We start from the raw sequence: 20,920 nt of genomic DNA on the forward strand, positions 1-20,920 counted from the left end.
TCAAAAGCTGCAATCCATGATCTGACAGTAACTCAGGAGGAAAAGGACGCAGCCAGAGCCGGGGCGCAAAATTAAATGGAATTAGCCATTTCACCAGAGCATCTCCCAGAACACGTTAATGCTCCAGAGCAAGGCTTCCGAGCAGCAGCGACAAACCCAGTGCCAGCTCTGTACATTCCCCTGCTGCTCTGGTGGATTTTCAGCTTGTGCTGGTGGACAGGTTACTGCCCAATCACTTGTTCACAACTGACTGTGCAGAGTGGAGTCACAGTGAAAGAAACAGGAGAGATAAATTGTCCTGACAAGATTAAACTTCTAGATGTAGCTTTTACCTTTGATGCCTTGTGTTGAAAGTTTCTTACTTGCGGCATCTTTTTGAAGCCACTGAAACAGCCTCCAGTTAAGCTGTTGTGATTGCTGCCTTTTAAGGCCATTAATTCATGAGAAGGGAAAGAAAAAATTTGTTTTAGCAAGCTTCTTCTAAAATATAAAGTTGAGATGGGGAAAAATTATCATCTTGGCTGGGTGTTCAAGCCACTGTGAAGCGGGCTGGTTACAAGCAGGTCTGCCCACGTGTGGTCCCAGGCAGGTGGTTCTGGTGGGTGGGCAGGGGCCCAGTTGCCCTCAGGGCTGGTCATGACTCTCAGCTCTGCTGGCAAAAAAAAGGGATGCTCATAATTCTCAGTATAGCAGCTGGGTTAGATGTGGAATGGCTCAAGGCATGGATCTGACTAAGAGTAACTCAAGATTCTTATTGGAGTAAGAAGCATATGAATCTGCCCTACAGTTCATTTTCATTTGTTTAAAGAAATGCTCATTAACTCCACTGAGAACCAGGACGTATAACCCTTCCCATTAAAGAGAGGCCGAATTCTGGTGCTGGATTTGTGTATTTGGCTCTTGGTGTTCTTGGCTCATTGTGATCTCAAATTTTATCATTTTTCTTTAGTAAGGTACCTAAGCACATTTTTCATTTCAAAATGCACTCCAGTAGATACTTTCTTTTTCTCATCCCAAAATACCTTTCAATTCCCATGTACTTGTGGCTTTTGTTAGTTCAGAGCCCTGCTCAAGGGCAAGTTACCAAGAGGAGAACCAGAGTGTGGATTTCCAGTGCGTGATTGTAATTTGTAAATGCCCTAGTCCAGTTCATCTGGAGTTGCACTAGATCTCAATGCAGTGATAGTGGGAATGAGTGAGAGTGTTTTTGACAAAAACATTGATGCCACTGCAGCACTCTTGGACATTGCTTCTGAATAGAGGGAGTGTCTGTATGGATGTTTTATTTCAGCTATAGGGCAGAGAACAGCAACTGGCATGTTTTAATTCAGGTCACTCTGAACAGAAATGCTGCATTTGAATTATTTCTCATAAATAAATCCTAAATCTTCTGTATTTTTGCTTACAGAATCCTTTCAAGTTGTGGTAAGAGGCAACGGCTTTTATCATGCGAGAAACATCGACCAGGTTCTGTGCAGCTTCAAGCTGAATGACAGCCTCACCATCAGTAAGTTTGCAGGCTGTGGATTGCAGTGACCCCTGTGACGGTGTCACCTCACAGCCCAGCTCTCATCCATGTTCAGGGGAGTCCTTGCAGCAGATGTGAGAGGGAGCTGGGGTAGAGGTGTGCACTTAAAAGAAGCTTGAAATTCATCCTCATTCAGTGCAGTGACCTTGGCATTGTGTAGTGAGCACTTACACGGGGTGTGCTGCTGCACAGTGACCTCAGCACCGCTGGGGTGATGCACATGGGTGCTGCAGGCAGCAAGAGAGGACGGGGGATCAGGTTTTAAGATGGAAACTTAAAATTACTCCTATTCCCTTACTCATCACCAGTAAAAAGAAATATTGCTATCTTGATCCCCTGGTGGTGTTTTCAGAGGTTTTGTTCACCAGTTCAGGAGACAATTGCCATAAATCCAGGCCTCCCAGGCACACTCTACTCCTCTCTGGCATCAATTGCTGGTCCCACCACAGTGACTGTGTAAAAGGGAAACTCCCTGACATTGCTGTGCTGAACAGGGTCTTTTGTTTGCTGTCTCAGCAGCCAGGCAAAGGACTGAATGGCCAAAAAAGGATGGAGTGTCCAGTTTCTCAGCAGTCCTCCCTCATTCCTGAGAAGCCCTGTGTGTCTGGCAGAGTGAAACATGGTGTGGGGAGAGGAGCTCTGCTCCTTGTTCATATATGCTACCCCTGTGGCCTGAGCACAGTAGAGGCTTTCACATGCTGTCATGGCCAGACTGGTGCTTCCCTAGCAGTGAATTCACTTACAAGAGAGAACACATGAATCGCTCCTTCATTTCCCATCCCAGTTGTCTGTGTTGATGCTGCAGTCAATCAGCTCTGGTGGTCTTGTATTTACTCCACTTACAGATATGCTTTAGCCAGGATTTTTTTTTTTTTTTTTTGTGGTTTATCAGTTAGACAGACTTTTTGCTTTTTCCTCCCTGACCCAAATCATTAGCACCTTGGCTGGGCTTCACACAGTGAGTGCTGACGTGGGCCTGGAAATATACAGGAGGAAAACTACTCTGATTCCATTCCAACTCCATGCTGTGTTTTCCTTGGGTTAAGTTTGCAACAGATACTGTGGTGAGAAGCTGATCTAGGCTGATTTTTTTCCCTCCCTAAAACATATCATTGATTTCCATGCCCTCCTCTCTGCTGAGGAAAGGAAATGAGTTCTGTCTTCAGGTGTGCTTGAAGTGGGTGAAGCATGAAGGAACAACTCTTACATCTGTTGTTGCTTGAGTTAATTTTTTTCCTAAATAAAAAGAGTAAACAAGACTCACAAGTATAAGATGGCAGCCTTTATCAGGCCTTTGTTCCCTTGGGTTTGGCTCTTGTAGACTGCTCTTTCTCCAGGCTGGCAGCACAGTTGCTTTACTGGCCATTCAGAGCTAAGCTGTAGTCACTGGAGTGATGTGTCTGCTCTTGTGCCTCAGCTTACACACTTCTGGTGGAGTGGCAGTGCAAGATTACTGCTGGGCCTCCTGTCTGTATTGATAGAACTTGGCTTTCTGGATGTGACTTTTGAAAGCAATAGGGTTAACGCTGCTGAATCATGGGGCAGTGGAGTGCAAGGAGGTGGGAAGACGTGTGCCCTTGTGTTTATCTCTGCCTGCACCCAGTCTCTCTCCTTCCCTTTTCTTGGGCTCAGACAATGCAACCTTGGATTCTCCTCTGTGTGTATTTGGACATGCGTAGACAAAATTGAACCCTAAACTCCTGAGTCCTTGAGTCACTCAAGGGGTTGGACTATTCAGTGTGAGTAGAGGTTGCACATAATTTTCAGGTAGACATGATGAATACTGCTCAAAGCTGAGTTCCAAATGGCTGATCACTGCTGTCAGGAACAGAGATAAACTTCCAGTTCTTAGCTGTGACATCTCTAGCCTGATAGCATCACGTTGGCATCAACATGAATGGTTATTCTAGTACTTGGATTTGTGATCAGCACCAATCCAAGTACTGAGGAGGGAGGATTGGCACTTGCCAATATATTGAGTTTATCTGTGGCTGTCACTGGTGTCAGCCCTTCTCAAGGGGAAATTGAAACCATTTATATTTTTCATCCCTGATAGTTATATGAATTTCCTTTCAGATGAAAAGCCGACCTTTGTTCATGATACTTACTTGCTTTGCCCCGCCCCGGTGATAGAAGATGCAGGACAGTGAGTATTGCTTTCCAGCCTGTGTTGAGAGGGTGGACTTCTGGGTGAAGATGTCATTACTGAGCCAGAGGCTCAGGGGTTTGCCCAAAGTGTCAAGCTGATAAATTTGTGTGTGTGTGTGTCACATTGCCACCATCTCATTTGTGCCCAATCCTTTCCTAGTTTGAGCCAGCATAGCTCTATTTAACGTTGGATCTTCAGCACATTTTAACCAAAGGTCTTCTTGAACCATGGCCCCATATCATAGAATCACAGAATGGTGATTCCTTCTCTCTTCCTATGTTGTTTCAGACCAAAAGGTGATTAAATCCAAGACATACTTTCAATTTTGATGGAAAGGAGATGCTTGATTTAAATTTGTTTGCTGCTGTTGTATATGTTGCTTCCTGAATTTTGCTCTTCTGTGTCTAGTGTTGATATTTTTCAGCTTTTTTAATCCCGTAGACTTCTGGGAGGCATGGCACAATGCCCTGCCTTTCCCTAGGTGATCTTGTGGGTGCTTAAATACTGTACTGGGGCTGCAGGTGAATGCCTCCCTTCCCTTTTGTATTTGTCACTGACGAACTAATTTGGTGGGCTTTTGTCAGTTTTTGTTATTATTAATTTTTTTTCTTCTTTGGACCCTCTCTCCGATACTGGAGAATGGCTAGGAAAGGTTATTCTTGAATTTCACTGGCATTTCAGTGTTCTTACCCTCCTTGAGCTCAGTGCAGGTGTTCTGGATATGCTTGGGTACAAAAAGAACACATTCTGATACATTGACAGAAGGTTTCTTTAAATAAATAAAATGTCTTGAAGTTCCTTGTGCCATCTACAGCAGTATTGCTATTGTCTGAGGCATTCTGTTATGACTCACTGTCTTAGTGCCCTTTGCCCCAGCTGGGATGGGGGTTTCTTAGTAAAGAGCATCTATCCCAGCTCAACTAAGGTGACAGAAAAGGGGTGGCTCCTGGGCAAGCAGGGGGCAAATGCAGGTAAGTGCCTGAGGCCATGAAAATGCCCTGACTCAACAGGATGCCCTGTCCATGCATGCTCATAAACCAGTGGTTAAAACAGAGACAGAGTGAAGGTAACAATGGGTGTAAAGATGACACTAAAAATAAACATATCTGTTCTGTGCTCTAGGGTGGTTTTCCTACAAGTCAGCATGAACAACGGGCTAACGTTCATCTCCAGCTCTGTCAGCATCACCAGCACACATTGTGTAAGTAATTCCAATGGGGCTTGACAGAAGAACCATGAGCCCTTGGAAAGAAATGGTTGTTCTTCAGGCAAAGCCTCCCTGAGCAAGCGTGACCTCTCTGCAGCTTCTGCCTCTCCGCTGCTGACTGGATCCCAGCAGCTCTTGGGAAAATAACCAAGACTACTTAAGATCAAATTGTTATTGGTGATGGACAGATCATCATAGATTTTCTGGGTAAAAAATTAGAATAAGAGGCACCCTGCCCATTCCTACCCCAGGAGAGAGATCCTCAAAACTAGGATCTTAACAGACAGAGATATGAGAAAATGACTGAAGGAGCATCAGGGAGCAACACTCTGAGCCTTGGGGTCCCTGATGGGATCTGAGGTAAAAGGTACAACTGTTAGGACTTGTATCTGGAAAGGCCACAGAGGGAAGGGACAATGATGTCTGTCCTGCATCACGAGGTCAAAAAGACCAGATGGAATGTCACAGACAAACAACTAGCAATGATCCTTTATCAAAGTCTGATTTTGAGAACCAAATAAGCAAAATTAGGAAACTGACTAATAGATAAGGAGTTGTGTTCCCTGCCTTGGGGTAAAAATAGGCAGTGCCCATAGCTGGTGTGAGCAAGTACAGTAATTAAATATGTGACCTTGTGCTTGTGTAGTCTAAACCAAGCTGGCTGAAGTACCTGATAGCAGTTTGTATCATTGTTATTAGTGTCAAAAGGACTTTTATAGCCTGTGCCAAATGCTGTCATATTGGCTTGTAATCATTGTTGGCCATTTTGACAGCTGGAGAACAGAAGGGCAGGAATGCAGATAGAGGCGACTGGAACTTATAAATCTAATTTTCTGATGTTTGCAGCAATGAAGGTGGGAAATACCACACCAGAATGCTGGAACAGTCTGGGTTGCAGGGACACAATATAGCAGATGTGTTTGTTTCTTTATGGGATCGTTTCTGTTTTGCTAAAACTTTCTTCCAAATTTTCCATACTGAGGATTTTCACACTTAATTCCACTCTTTTACCTCAGGTACAGTAAAACCTTTCAAGTCTGCAGTGGTGTTAACTGGTGCATTTAGTTACCCATATGTAATCTATTTCTGATGGAGACTGAAGTCTCAACCCTAACCAGAGTTCCTAAAGGCCAGAGCATGGATGGAGGAAGCTTTTCCTTTTGTCAGCCTTAGGATAAAAAGAGGAATCCAATCTCCAGTCATGTCAATCTGACAGTTTTTGACCAGCCTCTTGCAGATTGAATTGGAGGAGGCAAGAAGCCTGATTTGCAGCTGATAGAAAAATACTGCCTCACTCCTGTTATGTGCCATAAACAGGGAGGTTTGCAGTTCAGTTTCCAACTTTGTCTTAATTTCATGCATTTCACTCTTCTCGTTTTAGAGACTCCCTCCATTTCCTTTCCTCTCCTGTTTCCTTTTCTGTGGGTGGCAGTCAGCTGGCCTGCTCAGCTCTCCTCCCCAGCTGGTCCTTCTGTCTTTTCTGTACAGTAAGTATCTTCACTACAGTCCCAAAGCCTCTGTGTGATCCCCGTGCTTATTTCTGTTCAGCTGCATGAAGCCTGCTATTTTCTTTTCAAAGTCCAGCTTCACTATGGTGCTTTGTATCATTAAAATCATTAAAAGAAGACTCTTTAGCTTCTTGCTGCCAGCAGCTCCTAAGCTACTGCTGGCAAATGTCTCAGCAATTTATATTTGAGTTAGCATGGGAAAGCCACGGCTGGGAACAAAGGCTACAAAACAAGGAGGTAATGTGTGTTTGGAGTAATAGTAGCAATGGTACTGCACTGCTGCTGTGCTTGGATTTGTTTTTAAGGAGTGCAGCAATATTTCTTGAAGTTATGCTGGATTTATACTCACCCTTTTCTCAGCAAACTGGCTTTACTGGGGATTCATTTCTCCTCAAGTACCTGCTTTCCAGATGCATTAGTTGTACACGGGGCCATGGGAGGGTCAGAGAGGGGGGTTAGCACTGAGCTGCAGCTGGGTACAGTGTCCTCTAACAGGACCTGTTTGAGCAGGGAGTCTGGCACATGTTGGAGCAGTCCAGCTGCTCCCTGGTCAAATGAAGGTGGGCCAAGCAGCATACCCTAAAACAAATCAGTTTGTTGCATCTTCAACAAGAAGCCACAGAGCAGTGTAGGGCTGGTGATGCTGTGACAGAGATATGGGGTACAGGGTTACCTCCCTAAAAGCTGGAGTGGGAGCTGTGGTAGTGCCAGTGCCACACTGAACGTGCCATTCCTGACAGCTCTAGGAACTGGCCTGAGACAGAGCTAAGTACTGCCTAAGTCGGTCATCCAGGATCGAACCCAGGCTTTGCAAAGCTCTTACCAGTTAGTACTGTCCATCCTCAGCCTTTTCATTGCCCGAGGGGAAAACAAATGCACTTAGAACGCTGAAGGGAATCCCTTTTGTAAGAAGGGGCTAAGCATCGGTTTCTGGTGTCATGGAAATTCAGCAAGTAGTTTCAGATTTAATAAGGTGAATCTCATGGATTTTATCATATAGAATTCACTTTTGGAATTTAGCTTCTTTCCCTTTATCCCACCTATCCTTTGAAAATCTCTTACAGCTTTCTCACTAGCCTACTCCTCTTTCCTCAGCCTGATTGACAGACCTTTCTTCAAGCTCTTTTCACATCCTTCTAGCCCCAGGCTTTCCTCTAGTTTCCTGCTAAATTTTTCCTGTTCCCAGATAGCCCTGTTGCTGGTGAATTGAAGCTCTTCTCACATTCTGAAAATGTATCATTGAAGAGGTTTCTTTTCCTAGTATGTATTAAAAAAAAAAATTAGCCAAAACACCACAGCTAAAGTTAATATCATTCCCGAGCCCAGTACAGTCCAAAGATGGGGCATGTCTCAGCATGCCACTGCCCATGTGAAACAAATGTTTACTTTCCAAAAGCCACACACTCTGTATGTTCTGCAGAAAGCAAGCAGCATATGAAAACCTGATTCCTGTAGTCATCAGAGCAACAGAGAATTAATATCTCGCCTGAATGCGCTAATATTAAATGCTCCAAGTGCAAAGGACTCATCAAGATTTACACAGAAAAATCAGAGCTGTGATTCTCTTTGATTCTCAGTTGCTCTGAACAGCTAATTTCAAGTGTTAACACTTGATTTTTTTGTTTGTTTCTAGTAATTTTAAATAAAATTTAATTTTGATTTTGAAGGTATAGACCCTTAGCTCTGCATCCCCAAAGTCTCATTGTTCTCTGCAGAGAGATCAGTGGACATAAGAATCAGAAATGCTTATGGTAATGATTACAGTATCTCATTTAAAATAGTCAGACCAGCCCTAAGAAGCATACCAAGAACAAACAGCATTACTGACTGGTTTGATAATCACCTAGGCTAAGGTTGTGAGAGTGGTTTGAGTCAGGAGGCAGCACAGGCGGGCTTGGGAGCTGATGCTCTGAGGAAGCTGAGCTCTGTTCTGTGATACTGACATTGAACAGTAACCTTAAGGTCTGAGCTCCAATGTTCCTGTTCTGTCAGTACCAGCATTTGCATATTCTGCATCTCTAGGAGTGGAAGGTTACTCTGCACACCTGTGGGTCTGTGGTCACGTAGTTTGCAATGCCATTCTGACAGTAGTCAGGGACTTGTCCAGAGTGGGTTGTGTACAAGTTTAACCTTCTTGAATCTAGTGGACTATAAACATACCATAAATTTGTACATAAATTATACACACTGCAAAGAGGTTTGTGACTTCAGATGATCCTAATGATACTAGTGATTGCACAAAATACCTGAGACCTTGTAGTGAGGGAAAGCTGACTCTAAATGTGTGACTTCAGGACTCCTGCTTTCTTTGAGAGATACAGAGGTAACTCAGAAATAATCATCTTGTTTGCAGCTGACTGGGACCATCCTTTTCATTGCTCTTCTGATTCTCTTCCTGCTGCTGGCTCTGGCTCTTCTGTGGTGGTTTTGGCCCCTTTGCTGCACAGTGGTAAGTACAGTTTTTATATTCTATTGACTTGGTTTCATCCATTCTCTGCCAAAGCACAGTTGAAGTGTTGGAGTGGGTGGTTAACCTTGCTTTAAAAATCCACATTTGTAAGGCCCCGATTCAACATTTTGCTTAAAGTGCATGTTGAAGTTACTCTTGTCTGGGTTTTTGATTGTTTCAAGGCCTATGTGATTTTTACATTGAATGAGAATTTAAAATAAGCTCATGGATGTCTTAGGTTTCTGTAGGGATCAAGACCTCCTTTAGACCAGCTTTGAAACCTGCTGCATAGAAGTGTAATGGAATTGATTTACTTGTGTGTAGAAGCTTTTATGGTCCTCTTTAACAAGAGTTAGGGGGGTTTTTTTGCATTTTATTGGTTTGGGGTTTCTTTAATTTATTCAGAGGAGCTGTAGATTCTGAGAGAATGTCTTTGCAGTAACTTGGTAATTATATGGTATTTTTCATCTCATCTGAGTTTATTTTCAGTGGGGCTAACGAGAGGATTGAGTGGGGAGGAATGAAGCAGAATGACTCATTTGTGACACGGGCAAGGAAGCAGGGAGGACATGGTACAGAGATGGATGAACCCTACCATTGCCTCACATTTCTCCACTGTTTGTTTATTCCAGGTGATCAAGGAGCCGCCTCCACCCCCGCCCCCAGAGCCTGTAAGTGTGCTATTTTTGAGCTGTGGCCCTGCCACTGCAGTGTGCCCTGCTGCCCAGGAGTGTAAGCCCTGTAGGTGTCTTAATGACACCTTAGAGGCGTGAGAGGAAGTCCTCTGGGTCAGGACAGTTATTTCTGCCTTCTGGCCTCTTTATATACACACAGCCAAACTGCTTCCATCCAGGGTGAAAACAGTTGCATAGCTCAAACATCCACCGGCCATCAGTTCTGTGGTATTTTGTTCCTTCTGCTGTGCATCAGACAGGTGTGTAAGCAAATCCTTGCTTCTCAAGCTGTGCTGGCAGCTGTCCCTCCTCCAGTAAAGCTGCCATTGTTCTCAGCAGTTGAGCCCAGATTGGCAGTAAGGAAAAGTCTGGCAGCTGGAAAAAAGGACAGCAAAGGCCACATTCTTGTGGCTTTGCTACAGCAGAGGAGACAAAAGCCTGCCCTGGCTGTGGCTCTTCTGCAGAGTGACCTTTGGAAGGACATTTAGCCTTTCTCCATTTAGGTTTTGAGCTGTTTGAGGCAGGATTGTATTTCGCTCTTTTGGGGACAGTAACTGACCCTGACCTCAGCTTAGTTTCACCGTACTAGTTTCATGAAAATAAAAAATAGTAGTCAATGGAAGCATCTCCAGAAAAAACTCAGGCCTCCCTTTATTTTTTTCCTAGGCATAGACAGTTAAATAATGGATAAATACTTGCCTAACCCATAAGAAAAGCTTATGGTTTAGTGCTAACTTGCTGTAACTTGGCATGAATGTAAGGAGGCAACCACAGCTGCTGTTTAGAGGTTGCCAGAGGCCAACACTAGTGTATGTGATCCTGTTACTTGTCCTGTGACAATTTATCTTCAGACTGCACACCAGAATTCATGCAGGGGTCAGTGTGATTAGTGCTATCACACAGCCTGCAGTTGCAGCCATGCTGCATTTGAAAGAGGTTTCAGAGAGCATCACACCCCTGCAGGAGTTCCAAATGCTTTGCAATTTTAAATACAATTAAAAGAGAATGAACTGATGTAAGCCTCCAGGAATAACTCAGAATAGAGATGTTATCCATCCCTTTTCTTGGCCTTGTCTTTATCCAGTATGGGTTGTAATAATCGTGCATGGTAATAATTGTAACTGTGTAATGGATTCCATTACATTTAGTTTTAGGCTCCCTAGGTATGGGGACCTGCCCTTCAGCTGATACAGTGTGGTATTGCTACTATAAACTAAATATAGGTGTGTAAAACTTGTTTAAAGCACCAGCATTAGATTTCCACGTGGAAGCTGTTAATGTTGCTTTGCTTTGTGTTCAGTGTAGGGGGTACTTGGTATAAATCCTTCATCAACTGGAAAATATCAGCTGTTACTATTGATTCTGTCCTGCTAGAGTCAGGCTTGTCAGCACTAAGAGCTGTTAGACATGAACACTTGAAATCTGTGTTACATTGCATGGAAGAGGCAGAGTATCTTACATGATACTCATGTTCACAATGAAATCAAATATAAATGAATTAAAAATGCTGATGCAGTTCACTGGGTACTGGTTTAGATGTGGTATGAAATGGGATAAAATTTGTCTATTTGTTGTACTCTCAAAAAAAGCTTACTGAAACAACACCAAACCAAATACCAAACCACAATACCTTCACTGTATATTTATTTCCCCAATTTAGGATAAAAACAAAATAACAGGAACAAAAAAAGGTAAAAAAAACCCCACCAAAAGTCAAACCACAACAATAAAAAAACCCAAACTCAAACTTCCCTTACTAGTTAATGCAAGTATCAACTCTAGTCATACCTGGCCATACTAAAGGATTTGTTGGAGGAACTGACCTGTTGAACTGTAGCTGGGAGACCACAGGTCACTAAATAACTGATGGAGATACCTTTCTCCAAGGCATAACCTCAGAGGTAAATACAAACAAACAAAAAATTAAAGCATGTTTTTAAAAAGCTACTATTGTCTTTTGGGCTCTTAAATCTTTTTCCATTCCAATAGAAACATGTAGGGCAATTTTGTGAAAATGCCATCTAGTAATGTAACAGTAATTTATGTCTCTCTAAAGTATTTGGCTTTCAGTTGGTTTTTTTTGTTTGTTTGTTTGTTTTTTTAACTAAAAAGTAAGTTCAGTAAATATTTCTGGAAATGTACTGAGGAACAGTAGCAGAGCATCACAAAGCATCAAATAGTGTAGAATGACTGGTTACAGCTGCTGTGAGAAAAGTCTGATGCACATGTTAGAAAACTCAACAGTGGTCGCTTTTTTTTCCTCTGTTAGGTGACATTAAGTTCTAACAGTGCAATTAATAATTTTTTTCATTGGGCTAACTCATCACTGCATTTTCTGCATAGCACAGTGGCAGGCAAGTATATGTACAATTCATCTGTACTTTGCCTTTCTTTACAAATCAGTTGGGATTTTGGAGCTCAATGCATATTTGAATAAATAAAAGCAGCCTGGACAGAGGAACAGGCAATCCTCTCTGGCTTCCCTAGTTAAAATTGCAGCTGCAGAGACAAGAGACTTTTTTAGTTTTTGTCAGCAAATAAGCATAACACACAAAGCCAGATATCCAAGGACTGGGCCATAGGGTGTTCAGCTGTTTTCCACAGTTTATGCTTTTTATGTGAGAACAGCATTAATATCTCCCTGTCTTTCCCACAGGACTCAGATGATGAAGATGGATTGCCAAAGAAGAAGTGGCCAACCGTGGATGCATCCTATTATGGAGGTCGAGGTGTTGGTGGGATTAAGAGGATGGAGGTATTTGGCTTATTCTTTAGTGTTATAAACCCCAGCACATTTAATTGAAAATTGTGCCACTGTTTTCATGTGATTTTTGAAGAGGACCAGAGACTGGGATTTAATCAGGACTTGTCTACCTAATTTACACCTGCTGTCCAAGTAACAGGCATCAAGCTGTTGTCCTTTGCATGAATAATTAAATGAATCTAGCAGTATGAGCCAGAGAAAATTTGCAGGTTAAGAAATGAGATAAGCACCAAAAGAAGTTTTCATCTCGTGAGTCAAACCCTTTGGTGCTATTGCAACCAGTTCTCTTGTCAAAGGAAATTCAGGCAAAGCTACACTGGTTTTATATTTGGGGGAGCTGTCTATGCAGTGCCTGCTTTCTGTGGAAGGGGAGGCTCCTCAGCAGGTTCCTGCAAGACTGCACATGAAGTATTACATCTTAATATCCTTAACCATTTTCCTTGGAAGAATTTTATCCTTGATGCTGAGAATGTATGCTGACTGTGACACCATGGATCATATATTGTTCTTGAATGCAGTCACTTTTCTGCTTGAGCTAAGTCAGACAACAAAATCAGATATTAAGATATTAGATATTGGGAAAAATTTCTTCACTGAAGGGATGATTAGGAGTTGGAACAGGCTGTCCAGGAAAGTGACAGAATCACCATCCCTGGAAGGGTTGAAAAGGTGTGTGGATATGGCACTTGAAATTTGGTTTAGTGGTGCTGGGTTTACTCAGTCATCTTAGAGCTCTTACCAACCTTAATGATTCTCATCTTCCCCAGATGCTGTGATTCCCACAACACCTTAGATTACTGGAATGTGCAAAGGCTAATAGTTCCAGCAGTTTTTGAGCGAGACTATTTTATTCTTAAATGTGTATTTCTGATTACAGTGGGAGTTTAGTGCTTTCATAAATTTGACTTAATTCCTGGTAGCACTGGGTCATCTGATGGGAGCTAGATTAATACCTGTGGAAATGTTGGGTATTTGGTGGTGGGGACTGCTGTAGTGTCTTCTTACAGTGTGCTCTCCTGACATCAGGTGCGATGGGGAGACAAGGGGTCAACAGAGGAAGGAGCAAAACTGGAGAAACCCAAAAATGCTATAATTAAGTTGCCAGAACAGGAGTATGAGCCATGGGAACCCAAGCCAAAGAAGCCCCATGTGAGAAAACCACCTTCCCAGCGAAAATGGTACACCCCAATCAAGGTAATGTATCTGACCCTCCATTTTACCAAGTCTCTCATATCATGTAAGATACTATATCCCACTTACTTAGCATAGCCTTTCTTTCAGCAGAGCTGAGAGAGCCATTTAGAAAAGTGGCCTTTAATTCTCACCTTTGCCTGGTTTTGGATTGTGTATTTCACTTGGCTCTGTGTTGCCATATTTTTTTGAGAAGAGTGGAGGGTGTGAGCAGAGATCTTCCTTTCCTCAGCTCACACTGTCTTCTCAGGTACTCTTGCCTGAGGTGCAGCCACAGATCCCTTGAACCTTAGGGAGGGCAGATGCTGTTTTCTGCCATCTCAGAGCAGCCTAGAAAAGGATCAGATGAAGGGCACTGTCCTTGCTTTGACTGTGTTGTGGCTAAGGGCTTGGGATGGGATCCAGCCCTGTTTCCCCCTAGTTCAAGCACACGACAGTAGTGTTTGATTTTTGGGCAAGTCACTCTCTCCAGATTTTCATCCTCATTTCTTCCATGCCATTATAATATCTGGTGTTTCAATGTCTTTTCATGTATGTATCCTCACACAACCCTAATGGCAGGGAAGAGCTGTTATCTGTGCTTACAGAGAAGGAAGCTGGAGGGCTGGCACAGTTGAGGCTGCAGCATACCATGCTCATCCCAGGAATCTGTGGCCATGTCCCAAAACACTGCTTCATGGGATGAGTTTCCCCCTCCCCTGCTTGCTCACGGATCAGTTAAAAAGTGCTTGAATGTTTCTGGAAAGCATCTGTGAGTTTTAAAGCCTTCCTAGACAGGTATTCTTGTGGCTGTTTATGCTTCAGTTCTCTTCCCATCTGTACTGTACTTCTGTTCTGCCTTTTGTAACACCTAAAGTAAGATTAGCAGTTTAAGGCAATACCTGTCTAATTGTGCCTCTTAAGGGAGTTGTTCACATTAACCTACTCTCATCCTCACTGCATGTTGGGTATTTGGTTTACTGCATGTTGGGTATGACCCCACTGGGGTTCTCGTGGTTGTCCACATAAGCAGTGCACAGAGACCAGGGTACAGGACCAGTGTGGGTGCAAACAGCTTAATACAGAAAAGCTGCACCAACTCACCTGTTGTTTAATCTCATGCTGTTTTCACCACATTCCTTGGTCATATCTTGCCTCTTTTTTTTTTCTTAATTGCAGGGTAAACTTGATGCACTGTGGGCTTTGGTTCGACGAGGCTATGACCAAGTGTCTCTTATGAGACCACAGCCAGGGGATAAGGTAAGGCGTCTCAAATACTCTGGCATCACTCCTCTGTTAGCAGCACAATGCTCTTCTCTCACAATCAGCCCATCTTTTTTTTTTTCTTTTCCATAAGCTTGTGTCCTTTCACATTGTCCTAAAGCTAAAAGCTAAACATTTTTAATGTTTCTTGGATTGAGAAATCATGAACTGTACAGATGATGAAAAAACAAATCCTAGCAAGGTTAATGGAGAGCAAGTTGGTGTTGAATTGTGTGCAGACACATTGCTCAGTCATCTCTATACATGGGCAAGGAGTATCTCCTGCCTTGATGAAGTCTATTGGCCAGAAGTAGGTCAGGAGTAGACTCCTCCTGGGAGGAAGCAGGAGTTGTGCTTTTCAGAGCCACAGAGATTTCTGTGTACTGTCCCTGGGTCACTGGCAATAACTCAGTTCAGAGCTCTCACATCTTCCCCGTGTGTGCCTGGCACTGTTATGTTGTCTCTGTTTTGTTATTCTGAGGGGACAGTTCCCTAAGAATTGAGAGCTGCTGCTTTCACCATCAAGGTTTTGCTTTCTGCAATGGTTCTTTGTAACATGAGAACTAAGCAGACACAACAGCATCTTTCTCTCCCCTGTGGGCAGAGTCCGTACATTTCATCACCTTGGCTCTCAGGTGAGGGGATTATGGAGTTACAGCAATAGAGTCCATAAAGTGCTTTTTTGGGGACAGGACTGGTGCAGATGCCCAGGCTTGTTTGCCTGGGTAGCTTTCACACCTAATGACAGACTGTAAAAGTAGCTCTAATTTGCATCAGCTAGGGCAGTAAGTTGCACGTCTCTTGCTTTTGGCAAAATATTGTTATGTCCTTTGTCTAGTCATTAACCTAACATGCTGCATCAGTATTTGAAGTTTAATCTCTTTTTCTTCTGGCAAGGAGAAAGGAAACCAAGAGAACAAGCTCAGCTTCTTATACTACTTTGCAAAATGGTCTTAAATGTTTCACTAAGCAGTATTTTCAAGGCAGCTGTGCTTGAGACACCTTATTTACTTTTTAAGCACGACCTAGAGCTTCTGAATAGGCTCTTTAGGTCCAGCTGTATTTTGATAGCACTAACATTGTATAGTATGAATCTGTCCTCGGCCTTTCACTCCCTTGGCTGGGACATTTCTATCAGTGCAGAGCACAACAGAGCCTCTGTTAGCCAGCGTGGTCCAGAAACTTGCAGGGGGCTGGCTCAGAACAGGGATCCTCAGTTCCTTGCCTTCAGCTCTGCCGTGGGGAGAACAAGGGGCTGAAAAGAGGCAATGTAAAACAGCAAGCTGAAGGATTATTGTATCAGGGATAACATAAGAAAAATCAAATGTACATCTGGGAAATAGGGTGGAAAGAATCCTATTGAGCCAGATCCAGTGGAATCATAGAATCATCTCTGTTCCCTGGCTTGTGAAATTAACTACGGCTGAAGAATATTGAAAGTGAAACAAGAAAATAACTAGACAGCCTTCTGCTGTTAAAAAGAAAAAAGAGATATCACAGGCCTTTATTTCATGGAGAAAACTAGCTAGCACAGAAGGGAGCAAGGCTATTATTTATTCTTTGGGTAACTTCTCTGGTAGCAGTCTCTCAGTGGATGACTCCTTGTAAGCTAGTTTTCTGCTGGGGGATGTGTATAAATCCACCTGTATGTGCACATAAGTAAATGTGAGCATGCACACACGTGCACACTCCTCACTGGGGCTGAAGAGCTGGAGATCAGGTCAGAGCTGGGGGTGAGCAGCAGCACGGACAGCCTGCAGCTCTGGCAGCCCCAGCAGCAAGGGCACAGCTCTGCTGGCCTCAGCCCAGGCAGGACAAGGTCACTCCTTGTCCAGCTGTGCTGGCAGCAGCCAGGGCATTTACCTTGGGGTTGGGGGGACATGAATGTTCATCCTTCCATGCCCTGGTACAGGGTGTTCATGCAGACTCTGCCATCCAGAGGCCAGGGACTGTGTGGTGATCTTGGAACGAGAGATTGCTTTGGTTTGTGTGGTTTTGAGGGATTGGGCTGGGGGAGCAAGGGAAGGAGTTCTTAGGGGGGGTCTAAGTGCACCTTTTATTTTATTTTAAGGTCATTTCATAGCTGTCTTGGTTGTCCAGCAAAAGGTGGAGCTTAGAAAGCAAAAGGAACACAATTCAACTCTGTTTTGGGAATGACACTTGGATAACTCAGAAAAGTCCTAAATCTGAAATTCCCAGAATCAAAAAGTTATTTCCTTTATATTTTCAGAGATTACCAGAGATATAGGTTGTTTCCCACTGGAACAAGATTCACTGAAGTTACATTTTCCAAATTTCTGTTTCACTATTTACTTCCATTATAAAAAAAGGTTTCCTTTTTCCATTTCTTCTGCTTCAGCTGGGCATGTGTTCCTTTTTTCAGCCATTAGATGAAATTATAGCAAACCACTTTTTTCTGCATAATGCAAATACTCGTTATAGAGAAAAGAACATCCACAGGACAGGGAGAGAAATATTTTTACAAGGCTTTTAGGATAGGGGGAAGATGAAAAGGGTTATGTATATATATATATACACACACATAATTTATTTTACATAAAAGCAATATTTACAAACTCTTTTGGAAAGTGTAACTTCATCACTTGAAAATGAATACTGTGAGTTGGGAGCTTTTCTCCCCCTCAAAAACCTGAAAAATACTTGTAGAAAAACTTTATGATAGTTTTGTTGGGTTTTGGTGTATTCATCAATATATCTGATATTATAACGGAGAAGCAAAAATCTGTTACACTCCTTGAAAGCTGTTCAGTGTCTTTCCTCACAATACAGGCCTCTTCTCTTTGCATCTGCAAACCATACAGCAACAGCAGTATTGCTATCCCAGATTTTTAAATCATGACTTCTTACCCATTCCCATCATGAAGTTTAGTTAAAAATAGCTCTGCTTGTATATTTTTAAGTCTACACGTGGGGAAGCCCATTCCATTGTGTGTGTGAGCACCCTGCAGTAGAAATACAGGCTGAAGCATTTGTGCAGTAATATGGAACTGATGGTGGCAAGAGGTTCTCCTGTCCCTCCTATGGGTGGGCACGTCTGCTGTCCATCCATCTGGTTTTTGTCCTTCCTCATGGTCCTGCTGCCATTCCCTATCCTGCTCTTTTCCTCACCTGTGCCCTGCTTAGTCTCCTGCCCTAGACATTGTCTTGCATTTCCTTCTGTGGTTTCTTCCTCATTTTCTCTCTCCATTCTTGTTTGCATGCCCTTCCCCTGCATGAGCCAGACTGATTCCCTGCAGTCCTGTCCCTGGGAGCAGTAGGTTGGTCCCCAGCCTCCTCAGCCTGTTCTTCTCAGGCTGCAGGACCTGAGCTGCTGGTAGCATCATGCTCTGGGCTACAGCTTGCTGCAGAGCTGGCTGAAGCTCTGGGAGTTCCCCTGCCCTGGCTCATGTCTCCCATGCACTTATCAAGAAATGGATCTCAGGATGGATCATTCATCACTATTGGGCAGGACTGTACTAATGGGACTGTATTAATCCTTGTGAAAATCATGGGAGCTTTTTGGAGCTGCCTATTTAAAGAAAACCATCCAAGCACAAGCCCGGTGCTCCTTCTCCTGTGTTCCCACAGTGTTTTCCTTGGCTCCCACAGGCACCTCCTCCTCTCGGTCTCCATTCAAGATCATATCACAGCACCACCACTGAAATTTATTAGTTTGGCAAGCACCTCAGTGGAGGGTCACAGGATGCTGCTCACTCGACTTCCTCAGGTCACCTCTAGAAGGAATTTCTGTTGCACCAGGATGGGCCAACAAGGGATAAACACACTTATCTCTACCCCATCATTAGCAGCTAGGCTGTTATTTGTGGCATGGAGTTTTGCTGAGCTCTCAGACAGCCTCAGCAGAGGAGTGAAGTGATGAAAAAAGACTTGTGGCTCTGTGGTGGGTTGCTGGGCCTTCTGCCTGCTGGAATGTTCAAAGCTGGAGCCTTCATAGGCATTTGTGGTACTGCTGCAGTGGCTGATCCCTTAGAGCTGGGCTGCTATTCTTCCTACCCTTCCTCAGAAATCTGTGTCTGAGAGGACCAGCAGTCACTTTTCTGGCCCAAGAAAGGGATTGGCAGCTCTGAGGTGGGGACACTGCTCATCCAGCCACAGGAACATGTCAGTGTCCACATGGCCTGACTGGGCTCTGTGCTGCTCAAGGTATTCAGATTTCATTGAAGACTTTCCCATCATTGTATTGGTGTCCTCCTGAGCTTGGTTCTGAGCTTGGTTCTGAGCTTGCAGCAGCTGCTGTGAAGGTTGGAGTTTGGGGAGTATTAGTGTTTGGCTATCTTGAAATATTTCGTGCAAACAAACCACTGGTAGGGCAGGACGTCAGTAGTCTCTGCAAAAGGTGAGTGTCAAGCTCTTCCCTTGGCCTCATAGTTCAAAAGTGGGCTGTTACAATGGGAGCAGGTAAACACTAAAGCAGAATATGCAGGGAGGAAGGGGAGGTGCCCTCTGATGGTCTGTTAGTTGCTGCTTTCAGCAATTCCATTCCGTTTTGCCTCTCAGCACATACTGATTGATGCAGGAAATTCTTAGAGGCTTGGTTTACCAAAGTCCTTCACTAAAAACCCAACATTCTTCCCCTCAGGCAGAATTGATAATTTACTTCAAAGACATAAAACGTGATCTCATTATTTTCACTGAAAATTTTGTAGCAGCAGCAGGGAGTATAGACTGAATTTTGCTGTCACCATCCCCTTGTATCCCCCTGGGACTTTACTTAAAAAAAAGCAATGCCTCAGTAGTACTGCCCTGTGGTTTATACATGTAAAGCCCTTTCCTGGGGAAGGGGACTAGAAGCAGGCTGTTGTACAAAACTCTGAGAGCCTTTTTGCCATTTTCTCTTCCATAAAACTGAGATTAAAAGGCTGCTGTGCAGCCAAAAATGTCACAAACTATGAGCTGCTGGACATTTTAGAAGCCAGAACTTCTGGATCCTTTCAAGTTCTCACCCTTGAGTTACAGTGTGACTTGGAATTTTAGCAGCTGGAATTTTAAACAGCCACCTTTGAAATGAGGAGTATGTGAGTTCCTTATTCTGTGCATCCCTTTCAGAGTGATCACTCAGTCTCATAGCTTTGTTAAAGCTCAGAAGGTCTGATTATCCTCAAATTTTGAGTGATTACTTGTAATGCTGACCATGACATCTATGTGCCTTAGTTTTCCTAACAAAATAATCATGAGGACACAGTATTTAGCCTTCTTATAGCTGTGAGGTTTACTGTTCTGCCAGACATTTGTGACTCCTTAGTCGAATCATGGGACACCAAGTTTATGGATTATTAATGAGTAATAATTACTCTCTAGCTGCTGCTTACAGGTGGTCAGCAGCTTGCATGCAGCCCACGGGGATGGCAGCGCCCGCCTGTCACGCCACCGTGGCTGCCCACGTACTGCTGCTACTCGGAGCTTGTTCTAATTACTTCTCTTCAAGACCCAGTAATGGCTTTTAATAGGCTTCCCTGCCTCTTGCTTGGAGATGTGTTGTAATCGCCCGTGTGACAATTGGCAGAGCTGCAGGGGGTGCTGCAAAGGCAGCACTGAGCTCCTTCACACTGAAGTCATCAGGACTGCTGCCTGGTCCTGCAGCTTTTCTCCCTTTGATTCTCACCATCATAAGATGCTGAAAAAATAAAGTGATGAGGACATTGCCTGCCACAGTAGGGATCTCACTTTGCCACTTTCAATGGAAATGTGCATTGGTTCTGAGCTTGGTTCTGAGCTTGCAGCAGCTGCTGTGAAGGTTGGAGTTTGGGGAATATTAGTGTTTGGCTATCTTGAAATATTTCATGCAAACCACAGTAGCTGGTAGGGCAGGATGTTAGCAGTCTCTGCAAAAGGTGAGTTTCAATGGAATTTCATTGGAAATCAATTTCAATGGAAATGTGACACATCTAGCTCCCATTTTGCTACTTTCTTTATTCTTAAAAGGACACAGGTATCTCTAAGAGTCATTCCTGCTGTAGCAGACGTGCCATGGGGAAGAAGCTCCCTCTCTCTGGGTGGGACCAATGTCCAATGCACAGTTCCCAGGATGTGTTGAGCACTGCAGCTGGAAACTTGTAATCAGTGACTCATGAATTTCCTGTCCTGCAAGAAGCCCATATACTGCATTACCTCTCACTTGTGCCAGGACTGTGTTATTTCTGTTGTGGAAGAGGAATTCACAGGCTTTGGGGTGGATGCTGCCTGTCTG

At 43.6% G+C, this 20,920-nt stretch overlaps 1 protein-coding gene across 1 annotated transcript in view; it reads left to right on the plus strand.

Moving 5' to 3' along the window:
- ANTXRL (ANTXR like) overlaps positions 1-20,920 on the plus strand; it is a 56,302-nt gene that overhangs the window by 21,007 nt on the left and 14,375 nt on the right. Inside the window, exons 10-17 of the mRNA XM_063405717.1 lie at positions 1,409-1,507; positions 3,605-3,674; positions 4,800-4,878; positions 8,746-8,841; positions 9,474-9,512; positions 12,172-12,270; positions 13,306-13,473; positions 14,629-14,709. Coding sequence (XP_063261787.1) covers positions 1,409-1,507; positions 3,605-3,674; positions 4,800-4,878; positions 8,746-8,841; positions 9,474-9,512; positions 12,172-12,270; positions 13,306-13,473; positions 14,629-14,709 — 731 coding nt within the window. The remainder of the gene's footprint in view (positions 1-1,408; positions 1,508-3,604; positions 3,675-4,799; positions 4,879-8,745; positions 8,842-9,473; positions 9,513-12,171; positions 12,271-13,305; positions 13,474-14,628; positions 14,710-20,920) is intronic.

Source organism: Prinia subflava, chromosome 9 (assembly GCF_021018805.1).
Source record: "Prinia subflava isolate CZ2003 ecotype Zambia chromosome 9, Cam_Psub_1.2, whole genome shotgun sequence".
Taxonomy (NCBI): domain Eukaryota; kingdom Metazoa; phylum Chordata; class Aves; order Passeriformes; family Cisticolidae; genus Prinia; species Prinia subflava.